At 47.5% G+C, this 26,246-nt stretch overlaps 2 protein-coding genes across 3 annotated transcripts in view; one reads left to right on the plus strand and one right to left on the minus strand.

Annotated features, from left to right (window-relative positions):
• mgst3b (microsomal glutathione S-transferase 3b) overlaps window positions 1-26,246 on the plus strand; it is a 167,322-nt gene that overhangs the window by 42,859 nt on the left and 98,217 nt on the right. The window lies entirely within an intron of this gene.
• runx3 (RUNX family transcription factor 3) overlaps window positions 5,905-26,246 on the minus strand; it is a 30,934-nt gene continuing 10,592 nt past the window's right edge. The window contains exons 4-6 of one of the 2 annotated variants that reach the window (XM_062468737.1): window positions 21,693-21,851; window positions 15,094-15,168; window positions 5,905-9,211 (exon numbers count right to left, since the gene is read on the minus strand). In XM_062468737.1, the coding sequence (XP_062324721.1) occupies window positions 8,706-9,211; window positions 15,094-15,168; window positions 21,693-21,851 (740 nt within the window). In that variant the 3' untranslated portion in view covers window positions 5,905-8,705. The remainder of the gene's footprint in view (window positions 9,212-15,093; window positions 15,169-21,692; window positions 21,852-26,246) is intronic. The other variant, XM_062468738.1, reaches the window with a different exon arrangement.

Consider the following 26,246-nt stretch of genomic DNA (forward strand, 5'->3'; position numbering starts at 1 on the left):
TGACCAAGACCAAGATCTCGAATCTGATATAATTGCCCCCCCTCAGTCCAAGATTTTTTTACCTCTCTCTCGTTACCTATCTCTCTCCTCCTCCTCTTTTTCTTTCTCTCTCTTGGTCTTTCTTTCTTTCTTTCTTTTCTCTCTCTCTCTCTTGCTCTCTCTCTCTCTCTTGCGCTCTCTCTCTCTTGCTCTCTCTCTCTCTTTCTTTCTCTCTCTGATCTTCCTCCTCACTGTCATATTTTAGGAAAATCCCCTCATTACCCGTCCCTGAGTGTAAATGCTTCATTTTCCATCCCCCCACAAGCACTCTTTGTTCCCTGTCCCGTTCTGGCTGTTTGATCTCAACACTTAAAAGTAATTATTCCTAAATATGAATGCTTTCTAGCAGACGTCGCAGAGCTAACGCCATTTCATCTTTTCCTCATTTGCCTCATGGGCAAACACAAAGGGGGGAAAGGTGTCTGGTGTCTGAAGATGACACACACACACATAGATATATGCAGAAACACATTCACCTTCAGAAAGGAAAAAAAAGGTGCGTTGTTGAAATCTGACCTCCCATTAAGCATGAAAACACAACACTGTGTGGGCGGCACTCCCCCCCGAGGATGTGCACAGTCATTCTAGCACGACCAGGGAACCATGAGAACTAAGTTGGGAGGCCTAAGGCTGCCAGACGCGGGGGAGTGTTTTTTTGCGGTGCACTACAGGCCATAGAACACAAGGCTACCCCCCCACACCCCGAGTGGGGAGTGGGGGGGCCTCTGGTACCTGCTCCAGCTCGTGGTGAAACCAGGAAAGGGCACACTTGAGAACTACCATGACGACAATGCGATGAAGACGACGCCGACTGCGAGTGTCATCGTGATCGAGTAGGAGGACAAAGTACCATGATGTTGTTGCTAACATTGAGGCTGGCCCCTCGTGTTTGGTGTTGTGGCTTGTCATTGTTTACAACAACCTCTTTGTTGAAGCCTGTTTTATCCGGGGTGGACAATGGGTTTGGAACGAGTCGTCCATGATTAAAGGATCAGGGACGTTAACATGATAGGCCACCCTCCAGTGGCACCCACAACTAGAGGAGAAGCCTGGCGAACACATACAAACTACAGACTTGGCTCCAGACAGGATAGTGAGTATAGTCTGAGCAGAGTCAGGCCCTTCTGTAGATAACTAGATTGTTGTTGCTCCCCACCAGCGAACCCTGGGCGGGAAAAAAGAAAGGGGACATACGGTTTTAACGAGGGCCACGATTTTCCCACGTGACCCAAAACGGACTAAAAGCGAGCATAATTTTCACTCACGGCTTGTGCAAAAAAAAGAGATGGCGAGATAGTGCTGGATGGAGCCGAAGAGAGAGGGGCTGGTGTATGTGAACTGCAGAGTGAGCGTGTTCCCTGCTCCAGCAGGAAGTGAACAGAGACCTGGGTCCACAGGGAACCTCATTTCCCTTTCTCGGCTCACTTCCACCCCCCCCCCCCCCTCTCTCTCCTCTTCCCCCTCCTTTCTCCACTCTGGTATTGGATGAGGAAGGCCCCCCCAAAAGAAGCTGGCTGCCTGGCACAGGCCTGTGTATATGTGTGTGTGCACGAGAGAGTGAGACAGTGAGACAGTGAGTGAGTGAGAGTGAGAGTGAGAGTGAGAGTGAGAGTGAGAGTGAGTGTGAGTGTGAGTGTGAGTGTGAGTGTGAGTGTGAGTGTGAGTGTGAGTGTGAGTGTGAGTGTGAGTGTGAGAGAGAGAGAGAGAGAGAGAGAGAGAGAGAGAGAGAGAGAGAGAGAGAGAGAGAGAGAGAGAGAGAGAGAGAGAGAGAGAGAGAGAGAGAGAGAGAGAGAGAGAGAGAGAGAGAGAGAGAGAGGAGAGAGAGGAGAGAGAGAGAGAGAGAGAGAGAGAGAGAGAGAGAGAGAGAGAGAGAGAGAGAGAGAGAGAGAGAGGAGAGAGAGAGAGAGAGAGAGAGAGAGAGAGAGAGAGAGAGAGAGAGAGAGAGAGAGACTTAATTTGATGCAAACACTTTCTGTTTTGTGTAGTCACAACATGTTATTGAGTCTTGTTCTGTGAGAAAAAGGACTGTGTCTGTATCGATTCTCAGGGACATAAGTATGGGAAATATTACTAGTGTTAATGTTTTATGTGACCTTTCTGGGAAACATGTTTACTGCTTCTTATCTTTGCTGTGCATGTGATAAGGTTTGTATTGGCCATGCATAGAACTGCATCAACTGAAATACAACATTTTGAACAAAGTTCCAAAAGTTGAACTTTTTGAATAAAAGTATGATTACGTTTTGTGGCCTGTGTAAATATTTACTTTTCACTCTGTATCAAGACATTTTGCTTCTGTAGTTCATAAAGCCTAATGAAATGAGGGTTAGGGTTAGGCTGAGGCTGTTTAATAAGAATCTATGAAGTTGTGAGACGATTATGTAACAAGGATGGAGGGCAAATAACATCCACAATGAACAACCCCAAACCAATCTGAAAGATTGTAGTCTAGATGTGGTTGTGGTCCTGGCCAGATTCCCCACAATCATGGTTATAGTCTTGGCCAGGGTTAATTAAGGTCAGATTTCTCATCTTGCAGGGTAAAATTAGAAAAAAATATTCATTATTTCCCCTAGACATATCTTGTTTCCTTTTTTAAAGATGAAGTCTGATGAACTCATGCAAAAATCTAATACTTGTTTTGTCTTTCAATTCTTAGTCAATCATCCTCCACAATTCTGCGGATGATATAAATGTAGTGAATAGTGCGTACGGATTGTGGGACAGTGGTGCTACCTGAACTCACAAATGCTGCTCTGTGTGGAGGAGGTTTGAATGTTTTTTTGGAAGTGAACTCCGAGACTTTCTCCCGAGCTTTAATGGGGCCTTGTAGATCTTGTCTGATAATGGGACTGTGGGTCTGTGAGTGTATTCTGAGTGCTCCTGTGGGTAGAAGCTGAGGTTTGGCTCCTCCGAGAGGTGCTCCGCTATGGGAACTGGCTGCTGATTGAGAGGACCAGAGAGAGGTCTCTGTAGAGTTCCTCTCTGAGAAACTACCTTCACTTGGGTCCTCCTCACATCACCCCCTCTTTTCCTCCCGGTCTTTCTCACCATCTGTGTCTTTTTCATCTTTCCTTTCCCCCTCTCTGTCCCCTCTCCTCTCCATCTTTTCTTCTTTCTCACTGTCCTTCCTCTTTTTTCTTCTTCCAATCCTTCCTTCCTCTTTCCCTCTGTATCCCTATAATTGTGACAGCTTTGGGTCCTCAGAGTGAGAATGGTTGCATCACGACTTCCTAGCCCCTGGCCTCTTCCTTCTCTTTCTCTCTCTCTCTCTCTCTCGACCCCTCTCTTGATCTGTCCAACTGTGGGAACCCTGATTTTGGACGTCAGCGTCCTTTCCCACCATCACTAACAGCTCAGTTAGAAAATAGACCAGCTTGTACACAAAAGCCAGGCACCCAAACCAAACCGGTTTGAGCCCGCTCCTTCTCACGGGGTTCTGTGGAGGCAGGGTCAGGGACTCGGGAGCCCAGCCTAATGGGTTTCGTATGCAGGTACCGCCTCGGCCGGCCGGGCTGAGACGACACGGGATATTGTGTCCATGAGAAATGAGAGGGTTTTAATGATCCTGCACTTTCGCCAACACGCCTCTTTTTTTCCCCCTTTCTACATTTTTATTACTCTCAGTTCATTTCTTTCCAGCTTCCAGTATGTGAGATGGGTGTCCCCGTCTCACATAATGAAAACTAGCAACGTTTCATGCTTTATTGTTGTTGTGTTTTTTTTTACTCTAAATAAGGGTGGACAGGGAGAAGTACAGTGACCAGATAAATATTTAATAGTTGGATGTGGTGGGATTATTCAAGGACACTTAGGAAGTAGTTACCACAGGTGTGATTTACCTTGGATAACACCTGCATACAGTTGTGCTGGATGATTGATCGTGTAAAAACTGAACACACAATGTAAATCCTGCCACCCTGCGAAACCATAAATCAAGCTTTTCACTCTAATCCGAGTTATCAGACCTGTGTGTGTGTGTGTGTGTGTGTGTGTGTGCATGCATGTGTGTACACCCGTGTTTTTTCTTAGTGTGTGTGCTTCACAGTTACAAGACAGTTACAGTTTTTGGAAGAGCGACAACAGGAAATGTGGGACCAGAGAGTCTCCACCGCTGCTGTTCTTTTGTCTCCGACAGAGGCCCATGTAGATGGGAGCTCTTCTGCTTTCCACATGTGAAGCACACAGACACGACCTCACCGAGTGTGTGGAGACAGATGGAAAGTTCCTCAAAGCTGGGCCTAATTGAAAGCTTATCATCTTCTCTTTGTGTTTCCTGAAGCTGAGGGGGTTTGGCGTAAAGGGACCTTGCGTTTTCGAAGAGACGAAAGGAAATGGATGGGATTGTTTAAGACGGATCTGTCATACAGTGTGCTGAGGCCGGCTCGCCCCCTGCGAGAATCCCGCCCGTGTGAGATCTGTCAACAGGGATTGTGTCTGTGCGCGTGTGTTTTGTATCTGAATGCCTGTGGGTGTGTGCTTGTTTGTGTGAGTCGGTGTGTGTCTTGTCTGTCGGTGTGCGTGTGTGTGTGGGGGGGAAATGCTTTGAGTGTTCAGAGTTAATTGAATGCAGTGTGTATGTAGCGTGCGTGTAGCCTGCTTCTTTGTTGTCTTGCCAAGGCTGCCCCCACAGAAGGCCCGACAGAGACTCACAGCTAAGCCCATACTGTGAAAAGAAAGAAGACAAGGAGGAGGAGAAGAAAGGAGAGGAGGGAATGGAGGAGGTGGGGAAGGGAGAGAATGGCTTTTCTAAAATGAGAATATGACTTGTAGGAGAGCGGGAGAGAAACGCAAGGCTGGTAGGAGCGAGAGCCTTTTTGTGGAATCTCAACAGGTGGGATTAGTTGAAGAGTGAGGGATTGTAAGTATTGTATTTCAGGTTAACCACATAAGTCATCTGAAAGCAGACCACCCTATGAGGAAGTATCTCTCAAGTGTTTAATCCTGTGGCTGGGCCTCAAATGTGCCAATTAGGTGCCCTCAGCACAGCATAAATTAATAGACAAACCTCAGAGTGTAAATTAACCCCATGACATTCCAAACTTTTTCCCCCTCATCTATTGTTTTTTAACAAGTGACGACTTGCCAGTGTGAGTTTGCACTGGGGCTGCCAGGGCGGTGTCAGATTCCTGGGCCCAATTTTATTTAGGCCCTGAGTACCGGCGTGTTGACAGGTTTGGCATTTGCGAGGAGTTGAGAAGTGTGGGTAATTTGCTAGCGAGAGGCGTACTGATGGGAGACCGGGGGCTAATTAAGAGAGAGGATTATGGGTAAGGAACCGCCAATGAGGTGAGGAGACAAGGCTCACAGCAGCACGGTATCCATGGCATTTATGGGGTCGGATTCCTGAAATGGCACTGGAGTAGAACATCATTTACTGGATCGGAATAAATTGGAACCGTATTCTTGAATTTGTCAGTTGTTTCAGTCATTTCCATACTCATTTATCAGCTGAGGTGGCTGGGTTTAGGTTTGCAGAGGGAAATTATAGCATGTGCACATGGATGGAGCCTTTTCACTTTCAACACCCTCCTCTCCTAACCATTAAACATTTTTACAGTCCAGACTTCAGAGTATTGAATATCAAATTAGAGAATTATAATCAAATGGAATTGTTATTGTAGAGAAGCAGAGGAATTTGTCATAAATGCTTTGGAATGCCTCTTTTAGGCATTTCTTAGATACTGTATGTGTCTGCAAGAGCAGGTGTGACTGAGAGGATGACCCTGCTTTGATGGCTTACTATTAGTTAGAATTAGTTATGATGCAGTCTAACTTTTGTTCAAATCTGTCACTTCATAAATAGATGTAGTCTACAATTTTATAATAAAACAACACTGCATTATAAATAATAAACACAGCAATTGTGAGAGAAGTGTCTTTTTTAATTAAAATGATTAAAAACTACATTATCCGCACACTTTACAAGCACTTAATAGAGAGTTTTGAAGAATATTAAGTGGATGAAATTCTTAAATTAACATATCAGGTGTAGACATACATGCTTTGAGCATAAAAGAAAGAAAGAGCAAAATGATTTGACATTATGGTATAACAAAATGAAGAGGAGGTTTTTTTAGAAAGAAATGTAAAAAAGCCTTGTGCTTTTGCATTTGACATACAATAAAAAATACACAACCATTTTTTCACAAGTTGCACAAGTTTTGTTTGACAGCCCATGACAATTAAGCTACCACAAAACATATCTTGTCACATAACAGAATCTAAAAGTGATACTACAGGCAAAGTGAAAATCTTTGGTTGTGATAAAGCCACATGTGTTTAAGGTACACATGCGCTTTTTCTAGCTGCATGATTGTTACCCATAATAAATCGTTGTTCTCCCCCAAAGGGACATATAGAGACTCAGTTGGGAAAATGAAAAGCATCCCCCTACAGGAGATCAGCATAAATCTGATTAACGTTTGATTATCACAAATAAAATAAGGCATAGGGGTCTACTTTAGCACAACCTCCTTTTTCCTGAGCGACAATTCTTTGGAATATGTCAATTGTTTGACATTGGGGGGGTGGGGGGGGGGTTAATTGGCAAGGATCCTTATGATTAAAACTTAAATTGTGTAACATATATGAGATCATCAACAGTCATTTCTATTGATGATCTATATATCCTTAAAAAGCCCCATCCTCCATCCAATCCCTCAATAAAAGCTCTCAAGTCCAGACATCTGAAACCATGACACAAGTGACTCAGCAGGGCTCACACAAAGATGGTGGACAGCTAGTCAGACATATCAATCTTCGGTCAGGCCCGGAGCCACTGACACTAATGACCAGTAAATTACAACAGAAAGGAGAAAAATCGTGACCATAAAGGCTTCAAAGATATCCCAACAAAGAGTCCTGTTCACAACAATGGCTAGTTTTTTGTTGTTAAGGCAAAGATAGCCCTTGGTGTTGGTAAGATGATCCTACTTTGGTGACCCCCCCCCCCCCCCACACACACTTCTCAATATCTTCATCCCTACCCTTGTCTTCCTCCAGGGATGGAGGGATCATGTGGGTGACAGCATGGGAAAGACCCTCAGGACAGTGGGAACGTGCACACCCACACCTGTGGCACAGGAATGTGTGTAGCTGATGCAAGTCTGTATAAATTGTGTGTGTTTTTTTGTTGTTGTTGTGAAAATACACAATGGCCCATGAGAAATGTCTAAACATAGTGCAAAAAGTAATAGACTTTGAATGTTGCTCTAAGGTGATGGTAGAGGAGGAAACCCTCGATCTAATTGGCGGAATTGATGTTGGGTGTGGTTCATAAGGAATAATGTAAAAGTTTTTAGTGCATCAAAGCTACATTGGAATACAAAATAATAACATTACAAGTTTAGTTTTTTTTCATAATTTAGAAGCAATATATTACACAAATTCCAATTTTATATTAGACAAACAAACAAAATAGCTATCAAAAAAGAAAAGAGAAAAATTGTAAATGTTTTGGGCATAAGTGAACGTTTCCTCAAATTTGGCTCAAATAAATACAAAAAGTAAACCATGTCATCCAGTTCAAACATACTATACTAAAACAATTTTGCAGAAAAAATGTTCAGAATAACTGCAGTATATACCCAAGAAAACAGTCCAAATAACAATAACAAAAACAACGAGAAAATGTTCCTGTTTTAAAACACCTCTACTTTAGTCTCTGACATTCTTCAAAATGTCCGCCATTTTTCTACTGCATAGATACTAAATACATCAACGACAACCGGAGAGAGAAGACAATTTCTTTATACATCTGGGTTGAGTCAGATTTACAAGGTTCTCACACAAAAGCGCCATGTTGTTACTTAAAAATGCGCATTGCTCCTGGGGTTGTTGTATCACTCAGCAAAATCATACATTTGATTTAAGGCAATGCTTTCGTACTGTGAGAACTTTACACACTGTGAGGAGTAATGCTCTTGACAGTTTGTCATCGATTGAGTCATCTTCATCATCGAAACCCAAAATGTAACATTAGCATCAAGAGCCAACTGCTGTTGCATATGAGTGATATCTACTGTAAGAAAGGTTCCGCTAACTTGTGGAGCAAATGTCAACCCCCGATGTCCCTGGTCAATCACAGGCAGTTCAGGTAATAGAGTCAATGGATGCTCTCCAGGTAACACCCAGAGACGTTTGTGTCACTTTGTCATGAGGATGATGATGAGGCTAATTTTGGTCTTGTCGGCTGATTAGCCGGAATATCAACTGCATTTTCTGTTCATCAGCTGCACAAATCTGTTACATATTTTTTCCTCAAACTCCAAGTGTCTTTGGTAAAACGTTTTGTACCTGCTTTTCAAACTATCCTGATATATTACTATGGCTTTGTAATTGTACCATAACTTCGATTTACAGTTTGTACTCGGGTCTCTTGAGTTATTTCTGAAGAAGAATGATATTGTCTATCTGTATGGCTTTCAGAGTCTTTTGAAGAGTGTATTTCCTGGCACAGGCAGTGCAGGAGATACCCAAGGCTTACAAAAGAAATGGCAGACAGTAAACGTCTTTTGGTAGAAGGCAATAAAGCGATTTGCCGGACATAAAAAGACAAACATGCAGCATTTTTGTTTCTATTTTAATTAATCTTTTTGTTAACTCCTTCTTTCCTGGTATGCCCCCTCTCTCCTGCGTTTCCTGGTGGTCTAGCTGCCAGACAGTCAGTAGGGCCTCCACACAGACTCATCCATGCGTCCAGATGCGCTCATGGTCGTCGGGGAGTTGCTGTGGCTGCCGTCCGCCTCCACCCCCTCGCTCTGGTTGCTGAGGCCCGGGTTCATCAGGCTGTTGCCTCCGGCCGTGGCCACTGGCCCCGAGCACGAGAGCAGGCGGGTGGGGGAGCGCTCGCCCCCGGCTCCCCCCGGAGCCACCATACTGAACTGGTAGGAACCAGAGCCAGTGCCGTAGTACAGGTGGTAGGGCGAGGTGTTGGACTGGAAGTGGCTGCTCTGGTTCTGGTTCCCCGGGTACGGCGGGGGCAAGTAGGTGTGGTAGCGGGAGGAGGCCGACATGCCTGTCACGCTCAGACCCCCGATGCCAGTGGTGGATGGGTTGGCAGAGTAGGTGAAGGCCCCGGGGTAGTGCATGCGGGGGTCTGAGAAGCGGGGGTCCGTCAGCGGGGACAGGGAGGGGAAGGAGCTCCTCTGGGGGAACAGATCTGGGGTTCCTACACAGAAGAAGAGAAACAGAATTTTGTAAGTGTGCTTGTTGGTACTGATGTCACATCTAACACACCAATGAACACTCAAGGTAACACAAGGGTTTAAACTGGGGTTCGAACGTCCTTAAATTCCCCTCGAACAAAACTAGCAACGGCACAGGCTCCACCCTTAGCTGAGCTCAAGTTTCTTGAGATGTCCCTAGCCTTGGTCGAGCTCACTCAAAGTAATGAACTGAGACATTTTTTGGTCGGTAACAGTCATCAAGCACTGACAGTACATCAGCCCACAGCTCTGAGCACAAGAGTGGAGTTATAAGAACTCCCTGTCGACACAGCCCTCCAGCCACCTCTGCAAAAGCAGGCTAACACACAATATTCAGTTTTTTTTCCCATTGGAATGAAAGGCAGTCATTGTCATAGGCAAGAGATGCTTTGTATAAACATTGACAGCTTGTTTTGCTGTTGTATAACTGCCTATAAATCCCACCAAGAGGCTAGGAACAGGAAACGATGGAGCACACTGTCACAATCAGAAAAGAGGGTGGGAGGGATGAAAAGAATGCGAGAGACCAAAAAAATGAAGCCCGAAAGACATAAAAAAAATACAGAACCTAGGAGAAAAAGAATGGAGTGTGTATTATATATCTGATAGGTGCATGAGTGAAAGGCACATTGTGCGAGTGTCCCAAGCCTATCAGTGCTAACCTGTCTGGAAGGGTAATCTCACAGGTAACACACTCAACCCAGCTGTTTTGACTTAGATTTCACTGCACACATTCCCTAATTTATTCGACAAAAAGGAAATGGGAATCTCGCTCCGGGGTTTGACTCTGCTGTTTCCTTCTCGGAGACTTTGGCAGGAACGACTTTGTCGTTACTGTCACTGTCACTAACGTATTTCCTTGAGCCAAGCAACACACCTCCCAACAGGTTCAGAGCCAAGGCATGCTAGTATGCAGACATGGCTGCTGTGACTGCTAGTATGCAGACATGGCTGCTGTGACTGCTAGCATGCAGACATGGCTGCTGTGACTGCTAGCATGCAGACATGGCTGCTGTGACTGCTAGCATGCAGACATGGCTGCTTTGACTGCTAGTATGCAGACATGGCTGCTGTGACTGCTAGCATGTAGACATGGCTGCTGTGACTGCTAGCATGTAGACATGGCTGCTGTGACTGCTAGCATGCAGACATGGCTGCTGTGACTGCTAGCATGCAGGCATGGCTACTGTGACTGTTTAGACAGACACACTGGGCCATGGGAGTGTGTCCCCCTGGGTTCCTCAGCTGAGGGTCTGGTCTGGCCAGCTGCTGCATGCTGCCACCTACTGTAGTGTCTTGGACACAGAGGTGCCATTTAGGGCAAATGGGGACGCAGAAGGGGACGGTAAACCATGAAATCTGTATGACAGGGCCCTAGGTGTTCAGTCATGTCCATAAAAAAGAAATTTAGCTGTAAGCAGTCTGATGTAGTAAAACGTATAATTATTTATAAAGTTTAGGACTGTTTTCATAGTTGTTTCATTAAGCCTATCTTGGTACACCAACAGTAGTTTCTCTTTGGCAGATGTCCAGGTTGCTAAGTTTGCTCCAGGGTGCCTCACTGTCAGGTATTTAAGTTTATAGCAGATGTTGAAAGTTTCCTGTCATCTCCAATAATTGGCAATCAGCCCTGCCTGACATTGCATAAAAGTGTTATACTTTGCTTTACTTTTACAAATGGCTAAAACAGTTAGGCTTGTTATATCTACCCGTGCAGTGTCAGCCTACATGTCATATTTAACAAAATTCAATGTGACATTAGGTTTTCAGACCAGTGCTTAGCATTAGCTTACAGGCGCATCACCAGTTTCATTTCAGTTCTCATACAATATTTGTTAGCTACATTGGTTCAGTTGCATCACTACTATTAGCAATATGCTAAAACAGTATTGAGTTTTGCAACTCATTTTTTGTTGGGCTACTATTATAGCCTTATCTGTGTTCACGCAGCTGGTTTGGACATGTACTGTTGTCTTTAACAAGCACACTGAACTAGAGGAGAGGGGCAAAGTGGGCATTAAGTATAGGTATGTTTGCTGTGGAATTTGTCTTATTTCCTTGTCCTGCCCTGTGCGTCAGGAACTTGTCGAGGGATGCTCAACGTCAACAGATGTGAGGGCACCTCAGCACCTGCTGCTTGTAAACACAAACACCTGCCTAAGGTCCTGATTTGTTTATCTGATATCTCTGTCTTCAAGGCTCTGTGGTGCCCACATGACTATAGTGTCAAATGTGGATTTGGATGGCAGAGAAAAAGCAGCCTGTATTGGGAAAACAGCAAGCACTTGCACGCCACAGCCCCTGAGGGGGGGAGGATGGTGAAGTTGCGTGCCACAGTCTTGTTGAAATGTATTTCCCCTACGTCTGGAGAACTCGGTCCATTTTCAGACGTAAAAAAAGGAAAGTAAGAAATCGGTTCCTTTGCAATTTCCATGGCCCCTGTTATGCCCCCCCTCCTTCTTTTTTTTTCAAGAACACATTTCTGTAGTTTGAAATTCTCTTCTTTTTTGGATAAGGGGCGGTTGGGGGGGTTGGAAGGGGGTGCTGTTTCTTTTTCCAGTCTACCAGGCATCCGAGTCAGGCGGCATATCTGATTTCACGCAAAGAAAATCCAAGCCTTCAGCTGCTGTTGATTCGGGAGAAGTGGAGTCGGCCCACTAATTCCTACCGCACTCCCAAAAAGCCTTTGCTCTCTCCACCCTTCTCTCCCTCTCCTTCTCTTTCTCTCTCTCTCTCTCTTTACTAAACATAGGCTGCAGGGTGGAGCGGGGAGGGTATGTTTGGCAGGGGAGGGGGAGGTGGGGGGAAGGGGTGGGGGTGCTTGATGATTCTGGCGGCTGCGGCCTGTGGCCCTCCGAGCGCACGCGCGCGCACACACACACACACACACCATTTAATTGTGGCGGGTTGGAAACGCATTGGCTTAACTGTGGCGGAGGACAGACTCCTGCGTTCTGTCAGAGCAAAGCGGACTGGACACTTATCACAGCGCCGTAATGAGGCTTATACTGCGTCGCCACCTTGGCCACACGCCAGAGAAGCACCCACCACCACCACCACCCCCACCACCCGCTGCCAACCATCCCCTGCTCCACAGCCCCCTCTGGAGGACAGGGCTAGACAAACCAACCTCTCACTCAAATAACCGCAATGCTGGAATCCCTATTTTCCCCCTCAAGCATACTTTCCCTCCACTCCTCCCTCTCAGGGTACCGGCTTGTGGCCTGGTTGGTACTCGTAGCCTGCCGTAGCCCCTGTGCCCAGCCACCACACATGATCTCCATTAGGCTCAGCTGAAATGTGTTGAGTAAACAGCAGGGACAGGAGAAGACCCCCTGAGGGCTAGCTGGCACCGCCCGCCCTCTGTGATGTTCCTCACTGTGAAGGGTGGCAGGGAATCAGGGCTTTTATTGAGAACACAGTGTTCCAGCTCTTTCCTCTCCTCCGTCTCCCCTCCCTTCCCTCACCCGCTCTCTCACTTTCTCTCTCAGTTTAGCTGTGTCGCACCGCAGGGCGAAAGGCCTCCTCTTTCCCTCTCTCTCTCTCTCTCTCTCTCTCTCTCTCTCTCTCTCTCTCTCTCTCTCTCTCTCTCTCTCTCTCTCTCTCTCTCTCTCACTGGTCCACTAGTCCACAGTGAAGCGTGTAACCCAGATAGGTCAGGAGGTTTGCCTCATTTGGTTAAGGGTGAAACAGATTTTGGTTCTAAACATAAGGGACGTGCTGAAGCTGTGTGTGTGTGTGTGTGTGTGGAGGATTGGGTGAAGGGGGGGGCATTGGAAGGGATGCAAATGCAGGTGCTCACCTGTTAAATGTTTACTCAGGCTGGATGCAAACTGAAATGGAATGGTGTTACATGCAAATGACTGGAGGGGGGTGGGGGTGTCCTCACTCTGGCCACGCTGGGCTCAGAGCGAGCCAGGGCTGGTGAGGGACAACGATAGATCTCCAGTTGTCACATATCTAACCCCTCAGACCACAGCAGGAATTTTCCACCAGTCTGTTTTTAAAGACAAGGGCTGAATACTGAATCAATACAATACTTATTTCACAAAGAAAAGTCTCTATAAATGAGAACTTCTCAAGACTTTTATTTTGGAAAAAAAGAAGAAGAAGAGTGTCGGGGCTCAGGAGTGAGATTGGCGCGGTACAATAACGCCAAGTGGATAATCACCCTCGTCCCACAAGCCGATGAATCGGAGACCCAAATGAACACAAATGGTGTTTATGTAAGCACCCGGACTTTGGTGGGTCCAGTGTCGTGTCTCATGCAAATAACCGCCACCTCTTACCGTGGCTTCTAGGACCTGGTAAGCCTGCGCGGTCACCATCCACATAGCTCACCACTATCGGCACTGCCCAGAGGGACTTTGCATGGGCTCTATCTTTCCCTGGCAAACACAAGCATAGGCATGTGTTTGTGATGATAAAAAGCTGGGATTTTCCTAATGCATCAACGAACTTGATGTGATGAATCTCTTTCGATTTGTTAACTAAATCATCTTGCTATGAAATACCAGGGAGACTTTGCACACTGACACTGTGAAGCTATGAGCTAACTCGTGCAACCCAGTTGGCATGTTCAACGATATGAATGTACATATTCACCTTTTAAGGTATTTTTCTCTCTTTTCTGTGTGGAAAATAGCTGAAATGTCACCCTTCTGACTGGTACCAATCAAATGTCAATCCAGCATTTTTCACACAGTGGTGAATATCTTGCTCTTCAGTGAATATCTGGCTGGCGGACATTTTGTCTGAGCAGTGTCATGAGTAAACATGCCAGTCTGTTGCATTCTGCCTCCCACTCCTAAGAGCTGTTAGGAGATGCAGCTTTGGGAAACTGCCGTGATGTTTATGGAAATATTTAACACCCTGATTTTTGGCCAGAGGCAAACCGTTTTTCAAATACATGGGTGGAGAACGAGAATTCTTAGTGATGACTTATTTATTAGGCTCGCTATGTCTGTGTGTGTGTGTGTGTGAGAGAGAGAGAGAGAGAGACGGATAGTGACAGATGGAGAGAGATAGAGAGCAACAAGGGTGTGAACCGGTGAGTCAGTATGTCTTCTGTACTGTGGTGGATTATGGGAAGTACGACAGAGGTTTTTGTGCGGCAGACCTGATTGCCAAATCATCAGGGATAGAAGGAGTGAGGGAGTGAGAGAGAGAGAGAAGGGGTGATCTCGGTATGACCAACATGCAGAACCCTGAAGGCAAAACGTTAACATTTGGAAAAAGCGTGCTCCTGACAATGTCGCAATGCGGGGAACACCCATCGGCGCCTGCAATACCCGCTCGACCACTCTCATAACTTAACTATCATCTGAACCAGTCAATAGGATGATGGATTGACTTGGAAGAGTCCTTAGCTGCTCCAGACAATTGCATGATGCACCGCGCCGTTTGCCTAGTGTGAACTTGGCTGGGCTGATGTGGTGAACACAGGCCAAGTCTCCTCAATCTTCTCCCCTGTACTTTTCATGTCTACTTTCTCAGTCTAGTAATTATGGCGATCTCTTATGGTCGTCCCCACCCCCAGCATGCTTGGGGTTATGAGTAAGCCTCAGAAACGAACAAACACCACTTGGAAACCCCTTTTCTCATGCACGCACACACACACACACATGCACACCCTCACGCATGTGGACGGCAACTCACAGTCACATACCACTCAGGGTCATATAAGTAGAGAATGAGTTTAATGCGTTTCATTCCTGATTTTGTGAGCGGAGCGAGGAACGAAGAGAGAGAGAGAGGGAGGCCAGCAAAGGTAGGCACAGTGAGAGGGAGGGAGAGAGACACGACAGTGAAGAGCTGGACCTGGTTCGCGGGGGGGGTGACCTACCTGACCAGGGTCGGAGGTCGTCCTCCACCTTGCAGGTCTTCAGAGTAGGGGTGTCCATCTGCTCCGACCACAGAGCTGCAACACAGAGACGCGCCCATTTTAGCTGCTTCCCTTAGAGCAGAAATTGGCGTGTATTCCAACACTTGTCCTAGCAAGTTTAGCAAACTATGGAACTGACTAGTATGTAAATTGGTATTTGAAAAGTACCAAGAAAATACAAGTTTTGGTGGGGGATAGTGCACACATGTATGACATGGACTTAAGTCAAGACCTGTCCTAAGCTTTGTGTTAGGTTACGTCATGCTATGTACAGTATGTCAGTGGTTTCTACAAACTCTCCACCATTTCAGCGCACAAGGAGAAAGAAGCCAGCGCCTTGTCAGAGGCATCAGACATCTGGTGGTTTGGAGGGCTGTCTACCTGGGACAGCAGTGCCTCCGCTGACCTGACAGGGTGGGGGGGAGGGGGAGGGGGGCGTTCTCACAGGAGTGAGAGAGGTCTTGGGAAAACATGTTTGATGGGAACCGAGAGGATATTTTGGGGGTCTTTCAGGTGGGGACTGGGGTGGAGTGAGAGGTGGAGGAAAGGGGGGTGGGCCAAGGAGGCCTCTTGAGGTGCCAAGCCTTTGTTGGCCTGTTCAGTCGGGCTGTCAGAGATGGAGAGGGAGAGGGGGGTGGAGGGAGGGAGGGAGGGAGAGGGCAGGAGTACTGGCCCAGCTCGTGGGACCCAGGTTCACACTCCACGGCCACACCACAGCTGGCTGACAATTTGACATGCAAATAGTGGCTGTTTGCTCCCGGTCTGAGACGCTGCACTTGTTACAAGCCAACCTGCACGAACCACTGTGGACAGGGGTGGCCTCAAATCACACACGCAAGCACACACACACACACACACACTCTACACTCCAACTAGATTTAGCGCACATGTACTTAGACGTACCGACCAACAAGCAAAAGGTATGAACTGAAATCCTTATCTTCCTCCAAAAAACAGGTTTCTCACATGTTTAGGCCTCAGCTTAATTTTTTTTTTACTGACAAAATATGATCCGACGTCCTCTCATGTTGCCGGGACACAACATCGTAGTGGAACTCCACCCTAAGCCTCAGCTGCCGGGTTGGAGGCTGGTGGCGAGGAAGGTGAGGGGGTTTGGAGACTGGTCGTGGAGGGTGTGGGGGAGGTGGTCACCTATAGCCACGCCGGGGGCTGAGCAGAGAGCTGTGGTGGCCCCCAGAGCTCCTCCGACTTCCTCTCCAAAGGCCCGCATCAGCACTCTGTTGCTGAGAGAGTCCTTGCCTCGCCTTTACAATGGCAAATTCTTACACATAAATGGCTTCATTCAGAAAGGGGGCTTGCAAGCAGCTGGTGCGATCGGCACAAGAAAATAAACATTTCCTTCAAATATTTTGATTGGCCGACGGACAAGCTCAATACCGGCGGCACAGATTACTCCTGTTAACAGGAAGGCCGGCCCCTGGGTGGGGCTAGAGATTGGGGAAATGGGGCAGGGGGAGCTGAGGAAAGGGGGACGGACAAATGGCCGCGTCACTGTGTAGCTTTTGGGCGGCGCCCGCGTGGTCCAGGAGGACACAAATAAACAGGACGCTAGCGGTTCCAGTGTATCGTGGGAAGATGAAAGGGCCGCCGGTGGGACGGACTTTTTTTTTTTTTTTTTTGCGTCAAGATGGCGTCAGCCCTCGTGAGGGGTGGAGGGGGTGGGGAGGGTGTCCGACAGCGCCTGCCTGCGAGACATGTAACGCGCCGGGCAAAATGAAGCGTGTCATTGAGACACAGTGAATGCCGGGCCTTGTGCTGGCTTCCTGTTTCGCTTAGGCCCTGGGCGTCGCGACGGAGAGAATGTGAGGGAGAGAGAGAAAGACGCCAGCGAGAGGAAGGGAGAGAGAAAGAGCGAGCGTGTTTGAGAGTGGAGGAACACGGCCTTGGCTCAGCTATGTGGGACATTTGATATGTCTTTTGAGCCCTCACTTATAACATGAGCAAAAACAAACACGACGGCTGAAAAATCCTATGTTCTATTTGAACACTCTCCCCCCCCTTCCCCAGACTCAATAGGGACTGTTCATGGCACACATGTAGTTTCAGTAATTGCTGAAATGTAAAACTCGACCAGACTCTGATGTGAAATTATAACTAACACAAACAGTCGAGTCTGGTAAAAAAAAAAAAAAAAAAAGGCAAAAAGAAACTTGCTCTCACTTCTGTTTTTCTTTCCCCCCCTAAAGGAGGTAGCTTCAAAAGAGAATAGATGTTCACTGAGGAACAAAAACATTTTCAGTTTGAATTATTCATATGAGGGTTACTCGGAAGAGAGTAACCACAAGTGAAGCTTTTAGGCACCATAACAAATAAACTCCATTGGCATATTATGTAAATAAAAGCCTGAAAGAAGTAAAACAATATTTTAACTCTGGTCTAGATTCCTGCTCTTAAAGGTTGCCTTTGGCCGTGGAGTGACTTTCCTGTACGGGTTTGGCATGGACCAGCATGCATTGCTGCCCATCTGAACATTGGGGGTAGCAAGTAGCAAGCTACAGTGGCAAGCCTTAACATCGTCCACTTACCAGAAATCAACTTGATGATCTACCAGCCAGCCAAGCCATACCAACACCAGCAAAGGTATTTGTGTGTGTGTGTGTGTGTGGAACACGGGCTCTCTCCTGTACTGCCAGTGGGCTTGTGTGAAGTAAACAGTGTGGTCACTGTGGACGAGGAAGAAAGGTGTGTGTGTGTGCATGGGGGGGGGGGGGGGGGTTATTGGTCTCTAGGTCTGTCCGACTCGACTCCACAGTCCCAATGTGCCATTGTTACTGGGACAGCTGTTTACACATGCAACATGGTGCAGTGACACGGCATATATTTGGAGTGTGCGGCGTAACCACATGCATCTGGGTGGTTTTGTACCATGACCCCAGGACTGCAGCATCCTGGCAGGCACACAAGCCTACAGAGACCTCCCTGAGCCCTCTCAGTGAGGAGATCCAGAGAGACATAGTGTTGGGGCTAGTATTTTATGACCTGCTCCACTAGTGTGGCCTCGACTGGACCATATCAGGGCATGAGTGTTACTGAAACCACAGTGTGTTTGATTGCAGGTACTTATCAGCCGTAGAGTAGCTTAGCGCGCAGACACACGCCCAGAGCCAGGGGAGAAAGACAAACAGCATTTTTTTGGGCCTTCATCAAAGCAGGGAGTGCTTGACTGGATGGCGGCAAGTTATGCCAGTATCTGATATTGGTCTTCGCTGAGGAACACAGGTGTTGGAACAAATAGCATGTTAAATGATACCACCTCAAAAGGCCCAGGATTTCTTTTGGGGATGATTAAATTGCTGCTGTCATCTCTCGCTTTCTTTCTTTTTTTCTTCTTCTTAACACACATTCAAGTTGAAAGAGTCGTTTTGGTCTCGGCTGGGTCTTAGATTGTGAGCCAGGGGCCTGTTTAGTTTTGTCTGCCTCTTTAGAGGAGAAGAAAACGACAGTCTTCAGGATCATTTCTGGAGATTCTCACGTTGAAGAATGTATATCGTTGTCTTCTCTTCCCTCAGCCTTCTCAGCACACCCTGGTATGAACGTATGAATATGTGTTGATATGTCACCGCTGCTTATGAGATGACATTCTTTGAATGTCAGGGGTAAAAATGTTGTCTTTCTTTTTTTCCAACACATACGCACGTCACTTGACGTTAAGGAAACCAGAGTAACAGTTTTGGGCCTTATTGTCTGTGTGTCAGATATGCTTGACTGCACTGACAGAACCACACACAGCTCCCCCACCACACACAAACACACACACCCACCCACCCTCACTCTGCCCTCATGGAGGATCATTCCACGGGTCTAGCAGGCTCACCTGTAGCCTCGGCTGAACGAAAACAAGAGGTGAGCGCAGCATCTGCCAGCATGCTGGAGTCCTGTCGCTGCATGCACTGTAATGAGCTCTTAATTACTCTGTCTGTCTGGGCCACTAGTACAGCTTGCAACACTGGCACGTAACGTTGGGTGTGTGTCTGTCTGTGTGTTTAAGCGCGCGTGCGTGTCAGTTCTATCGGTTCTGTGTGCAGTATGTGTGGGGTACTCGTTCCTGTGTGTGTGTGTGTGTGTGTGTGTGTGTGTGTGTGTGTGTGTGTGTGTGTGTGTGTGTGTGTGTGTGTGTGTGTGTCAGGATCCAGAGCAGCGTCTCGAGAATGTCTCGTCCTCCTCTTGTTGACAACTAAACTCAGACACTATTTCATGGTTCAGACTGCAACATGAAGCAAGGGGCTTTAGCCAGAGATGACATTGTATTTTCCCCATCTATCCATCTTTACAAGACAGATAATGGAAACCTCTTTTGCAACAGGCAAGACAGGAATCCATTTAATTATAACGTGTTGACTGACGGTCTATCACTCTTGCGAATCTCAAACAAACAGCTCGGTCTTAAATTAATCTAGAAAATACAACTTTGCCTCCCCACGCTGCCAAAATCGGAGGTGTGTGCGGTGTTTATATGTAAATACCTTTATGTGTCTGTGATGCAGGATTTAATACAAGTGAGACTATTTTGGTTTTGAGCTTAGGGTCGTGTTAGAGCGTTGTTTGGGTGTGAGGGGCTATATATACATGGATGGGCTCAGTGGTGGGTGTCATGGCGATGGTGGATGGTCTATCTGTGTAAACGAGGAGAGCAGAGGAGAGGGGTAAAAAACAGCTCCAATGTTATTTAATTATTTTAGCGTGGTTTGCCCTGAAGGCAGGTAGTCAGGACGGTAATGCCAGAGATTAAGGTGTGTGGTTTTCTAAGGCACCGCCCCTTACGAACACACACAGGCGGGTGTATACACACCAAACACACCACACACACACACACCCCTCAAAGAGGGCCCCCGGTCTTTGGCGGCTGTTGTGTGGAATCAGTGTGAATCTCTACGCCTCTCAACCCTGGCGGCTCCCAGCCACATTAATGTGTTGTGTCTGGAAGAGTGTGTGTGTGTGCATTTCTGTGTGTGTTTTGGTTTATCTGTCACTGTGTGTGTTGCAACAGTGCAGGTCTTTGAGCCCTGGCAGGTCTATAAAGCATTAACTCCTGCCTTAATCCTGCTAGGCCGAGCAGACTAGAGCCATACATACAGGCTCTCTCCATCTGCCATGACCGCGTTTGTCTGTACACCTCTGCCACCAGACCAGAACTAGTCTCTGGTGTTAACCAAGCCCTTCTGGATTAGCCTCCGAGCAAGCCTTTTAATCTAACACTAAAATAACTTGGTCAGTGCGCAGGAACACACACTGTTGGAACACCACATAAAAGGACAAAATAAATCATAGACGACATGCTCCCGCCACACGTTGTCAGAACGCCAGCTGTTTGCCCTCAGCGGAACCTCAACAACGCTCGTCTCAAAATGGCTGACGTGTTCCGTGCGGGTAATACATTGTTTGGAAGGAGTAACATCAACATCACATCAGCACTGCTGGCTGTGAGGCAGATGAGGGGTGAGGACACGGTGAAGATGCCCCGCTCTCTCTCTCCCCCCTGCCATTGGAGATAGGCCCACACACATGGTGACTCGGGCACAGCACAAGGCCACAGAACACACAGATAGACTTAGCTGAACAGTCCCAAACAAGACCTTTGTACTCTCACAACAGACTGATATGGGGAGAAAGAGGGCCGCTTTAACTAGAAATGAGCTTCCCTATCAGCCATATATACCCTCGCCCCGCATGAGAACTAAAGAGTGGGTGGGAGCTGTGTATGTATCTGTGTGTAGGTGTTTGTGTGTGTGTGTGTGTTTTGTCTGCAAACTCCCAGACATGCCATCACGTTCAGAGGCACTGACATATGTCTGAGAGTGGACACTCATCCTCACTCCAGCCTCCGCCCACGCACGCACACACACGCACACACACACACAGACACTCTCTCTTTCTTTTTTACGGTCTATGTCGCACAAACAAGCACACACTCTCTCCCTTTCTCTCTTTTCCGTCCTTTCTGTCTCGCACACACACACACCCACACCCACACACACACATCCCCCTCCCTCCCCCCTCCATGGAGCCTCAGCTCCAGTTATCCCCTGTAAGGCTGCTCTGAGAGTGACGTGATTGCCCAGCTAACGGGTGCCTGCTACATTCCTGAAGCTCTAGTGTGGCGTGGTCCGCCCTGGCAGCCGGCCCTGCACGGCCACCTGGCCCCACACTGGACCCTGCATGCCACCCATCCTGGGCCCCGCCGACGCAGGGCGGCTGGGGACAGAGCCTTCGCTGGCTGCTTTGAAGTCTTCCAGTAAATGCACCCTCCCCCCAGGTCTAACACACTGCTATCAGCAGGTCCTGCTGAGCGAGGCACAGTCAGGCCTTACGGTACAGCCAGGTCCTCGCTAGCTTACACTGACCATACCAGACAGGCAGTACTGTGTCAGTACGGGTGGGTTGGTAGTAGACCTGACTCATAACATCCTCTGTGATTCGATCATTGACATGTTGAAATACCTTCCATGGTCCATCACTGGACATAGGGAGTAGTGGTAGTCTCTGAGATTTGTAACTTTAAAGACAATGTGGGGTGTGGGTGTGTGTCTGTGTGTTCCTACCTATCTGGGACTGTGTGGAGGAGCTTAGGCCCTGGTGGATGGGCCGGGGGTTGGTGTTCCCTGGGCCCATCCTCAGGCCCGCACGCTGGTATCTCTCAATCTCACTGAGCCGGTCAGAGAACTGCATCTTCTGGGGGTCCTCCATCTTCACTCTGTGTCCTGGAGGAGGGGGCGGGGGAGGGAGGAGGTAGAAGGTGGGGGAGAAGGAAAGGGGGGGTGGGGATTGAGAGAGACAAGAGGTGGAGGAGGGAGGGGAAAGGGGGATAAGGAGAGAGAGAGAGAGAGAGAGAGAGAGAGCAGGAGGGAAAGAGAAAGAGAGGAGCCAAGTTACCACCTACACTGACGGGAAGAACATGGCACCTAATGATATTTCCACTGCAATACTGAAAGTGTAAAAATAGCAAAAATAATAACACATTCACTCGTGCGAGTTCTGCTGTCATATATTTGCTTTTTCTTTCAGTCCTGTGAGAGTCTGTATGGAGGGAACCTTCGAAAAGGTAGTCTGCATTCTATTTTGAACTAAAATTGTAATTAGTGGGGAAATTACTGTCAAAGCTATGAATATCTCCCACTGTTACACGCAGGTTTTAACTCCAAAATAGAATCATTATTATTATTATTAGGTTGACAAGCCTTTGATTCCATGGTTCTGTTTCAGTTTGTACTTTAATTGGAGGAGATTACTTCACATACTACACACACACACACACACACACAAATGCTGTCTGACCCTGCATTTACTCAGAAGGAAACACCCAGCCATATTTTCCAAACTGAAGGACTCATCCGTCTGTGTGTGTCTGTACACATTCTAAGAACAAATCTCACACATCTTATTCTCACTAAAACAGACAAAGGAAATCACTCAAGCCCTTATCACTTAGATACCTCATCCAGGGAAAAGGAGGAAGAAAACCTTTTACATGTGGACACGCGCACACACAATAACACAAACCACACACAAAGTACATGTGAACACACATAACTGTCCGACGTGACTCCGGATGAGGTTTTAATGGAAGAGTGGGTTGTAATGTAACTAGCTGTGCACCAGCATGGAGGCACATGTATACATTCTGTGGTTTCTGGCCTGGCATCTCTGTTGGGCAGCCTAATGTGAAGTAATGGCTGGATTTGAATATTTTATCACTATATAAAGAGGGCTAGCCAAGCGACTGATATGGACTCTCTCTCTCCACTGACCCATGGGCAATATATCTCTCCTCCGAGTTGACCCCAGGGTAATGTTTCTTCTCGTTTACCGCTCTGTCCATTTGGTAGCCATCACTCCCTTTTCCCTTTATGTACAATATAGAATTATCCGTTGTGTGTGTGTGTGCGTGTGTGTGTGTGCGTGCGCAGAGGTGGACTAAGCTTGAGGAGAAATGTAATGTCTGTATAGACACAGACACACTGAAATCACTGACAGCCTTCACTCTCTCACACACAAACTGACTATTCCCTATACACTCACAGTCAAGTAAACACCCTTCTGCAGTGTGTGTGTCTGGGTGGTATGAGTAATCAGCCTCCGGTAAGACACCGTTGGGAGTTTGTTAGCTCTTCCTGTGTCAGAAGTGGGACGTGAGAAACTCAAAGGTCAGCAGTGAGATACTGCCTGCCTGTCCACACCCCCTTACTTTGACACAGGGAAACCAACGCAGATCTTGTTATTCACACTCTGAAGAGGAGGGCCAACCACCTCCTCATCTTGTTCTGCGCACACACACACACACACACACACACCCACACACACACACACTGGCTCCATCGTCCATACAGACACTGTGGCTACTGTGTGTCTCAGTCCAGAGCAATGGAGGCCAGAGGACCGGCCTGCAAGCCCAGCCCAGCCCTATACTGTATGTTTGTCCTGGTGTAGTTATTAAGAGATTTACACCACCTCAAACATCTGACATCCAGGAAATGATATATCCCACCACTGGTGGAGAGAAAAAGACGAGGAAAATTGATAATTGGGCAGTTTCTTTCTGGCCCTCGGTGGTCTGGGATGAATTGGCTGGCTCTTTGGGGATGAAAGTGATCATACTGCCTCCCACAAACACACACTCCATGTGCACACACGTACATGGACAACCTCACAGACACACAAACGAATAAACACACAGCAGTGGATCCCATGGCTGAGGTCCAGCTGGCATGGTGTGTGTGTGTGTGTGTGTGTGTGTGTGTGTGTGTGTGTGAGGACACACTGTTCAGTACTACCAGTAGGGGCTTTGGCTTGCCATTAGAGAGAAGCATGGGAGCAGAGGCTTCATTAGAGCAGGCCCGAAGCCCTAACCCAGGCCAAGTCACTGTTAACACCACTAATCAACTGAGATTCCATCCTTTTTCTCTTCCTCCTCTTTTATTCTCTCTCCCTCTCTCCCTCTCTCTTGCCTCTTTATATAAGACTTGCCCCTCAACAGTCCCATCTGGAATCAAGCACATAGAGGACATTAAACACACACTCTCTTCCTTTCTTCTCCTTTCACTCTTCTGGACGCGCCCCCTCTTTTCTCCTCTCTTTCTCTCTCTTTTTTAAACCTCACCCTCCATGACATTACATTTCATCCCAAAAGGAGGGGAACTAAGACCAGGCTCCTACGATAGACGTCAGCATGGGTTGTTTGTTTGCGGGCTGGTCCCAGCTTGTTGTTTAAGGGCCACGGATGTCGGCCTTCAGTTAAACTCCACGTTAAAGCTCTCTCCTCAGGCCTGACCCTGGATACAGCTTGGGTGTGTCTGGTAGACCACCAGTGCTTGACTCTCACTTTGCAGGGTCTCGGCCTGTCTGGAGGGGGTGGCTGGGGGGGGGGGGGGGGGGCACGGGTGGTGGTGGGGGGGTTGGGTCTCAGGGCACCACCAACCCCTTTCAGTGGGGGTGGAGGGGGTCCTGCGGTGGTATGAATATTTAATGTGTCGGGGTGCACTTAGGAGAGAATGCCCTGTTTTTCTCGCTATGATATCATAACCGCAAGATAGGACTGGGAGCACGACACACATGAGGCCTGGACCTGCGAGGCTCTCGATAGGGAGGCAAAATGGATGCTGCAGGTTGGAGATTTACTAGCCTTCTCCCTTGGTCGCGGTCACGTCTTCTGAAAGCATTACGATAACGTCGACCAAATAAAAAGGCCGATATAAAAATGGTCTGGTATTAACGGTGCAGGGAAAAATGGGGGGCGATGCTGACGGGATGGCGTTTCTCTGCTCGGTTTTCTCTTTTTCTTTCTCCGGGGCGTTCAGACCTTGAGAGGGGACACCGTGGAGACACGGCCGCACCGGGCTTCGCTCTTCTGCATTTGTGTTCCGACCGGGTGAACATCCTTTTTATCGAAGTTGATTGATGGGAAAGGTCCAACTGAGCTATCACCCACCTCAGACAGCTTGTTTCCGCCTCTTGCCCCTCCCTCCCTTCCCTCCCCTCCTTCCCCCTCCATTTTGAAAGAAAGAAACATATGTTCCTTCCCGAAGAGCGACACGTTAAACACAGGCTTGTTTTAGTTGAAGGGCTGTGGGTGCGTTTTCATGGGCAAAGTGAAACCCTATCTGGGTGGCAAAGGCCAGTACGTGCTCTGGCCCTCTCCCAGGTCCTCGCCGAGTATATCTGGAGTGTAAATATTTGTATTCATCATATAAATGGACTTGATAGGCTTGAATGATAACAGAGGCACTGCCAATCATTACTTGTCTTTCAAACTGTTTGGAAAGTGAGCCTGCTGTGTTCAGACTCTGTCATAAGCTTGTTTGTATATGGACAGTATAAAGCAGGGTCCTGAAAGCCTTTCTTGCGCTTGGAACAACAATTAAGGGGTTTGACATGTCTAGAAAGTAAACAAACACTCAATGTTAGGTACTCCAATTCATGACATATGATATCCTTTATATGTGTATGGTATAATGTTAAAAGCCCATTGATTTCAATAAGCTCTGAATCTATAATGGAGTCTAATAGAATGCTGCAGACCAGGGTGTTGTTTTTGACTGGTGCTGTTGACTTTGGTGAGATGTTCTGATAGCATGCGCCCCTCCCTTCCTTTGCTGTGGATGCTGGTGGCAAGAGGATTCACTGTGTTGCTAAACATTTGGTGTCACAAAACAACACAGCATGCTTTCCCCATGGCCCGTTTAACTGACCAGGAAGCACATGATTCATGTGTCTGAACTCGCATGCAGTCCAGGTCATTTAAGAGGATGGGTGCTAAGTGATTGTCTGTTTGTTAGCGCTTCTGTTTAAGCCTTGAACTGTGACCAAGTTCGACCGTTGAGTGTTGCAGTCGTTTTTTTGGTGCTAGCGAACTTCCCCTTCACCGTCGGAGCCCAAAGCCATTTCAACATCTGTTGAGTAAAGCCTCGTACACCTGTCTTCCTCTTCCTCCCTGTTTCCTCCCTCCCTCTCTCCTACTCTGTCTGACTTCCTCTTTCACTCTGCACTTGGTTCCTATCATGAATATAGAGACTCTAGCAACGGTGGCAGTACTGTAGTAGAAACACCGCCAATCACAAGGCTGGGTGTTCACGGTCTGGCCAATCAGAGCTCTTATTTTG

Source organism: Osmerus eperlanus, chromosome 9 (assembly GCF_963692335.1).
Source record: "Osmerus eperlanus chromosome 9, fOsmEpe2.1, whole genome shotgun sequence".
Taxonomy (NCBI): domain Eukaryota; kingdom Metazoa; phylum Chordata; class Actinopteri; order Osmeriformes; family Osmeridae; genus Osmerus; species Osmerus eperlanus.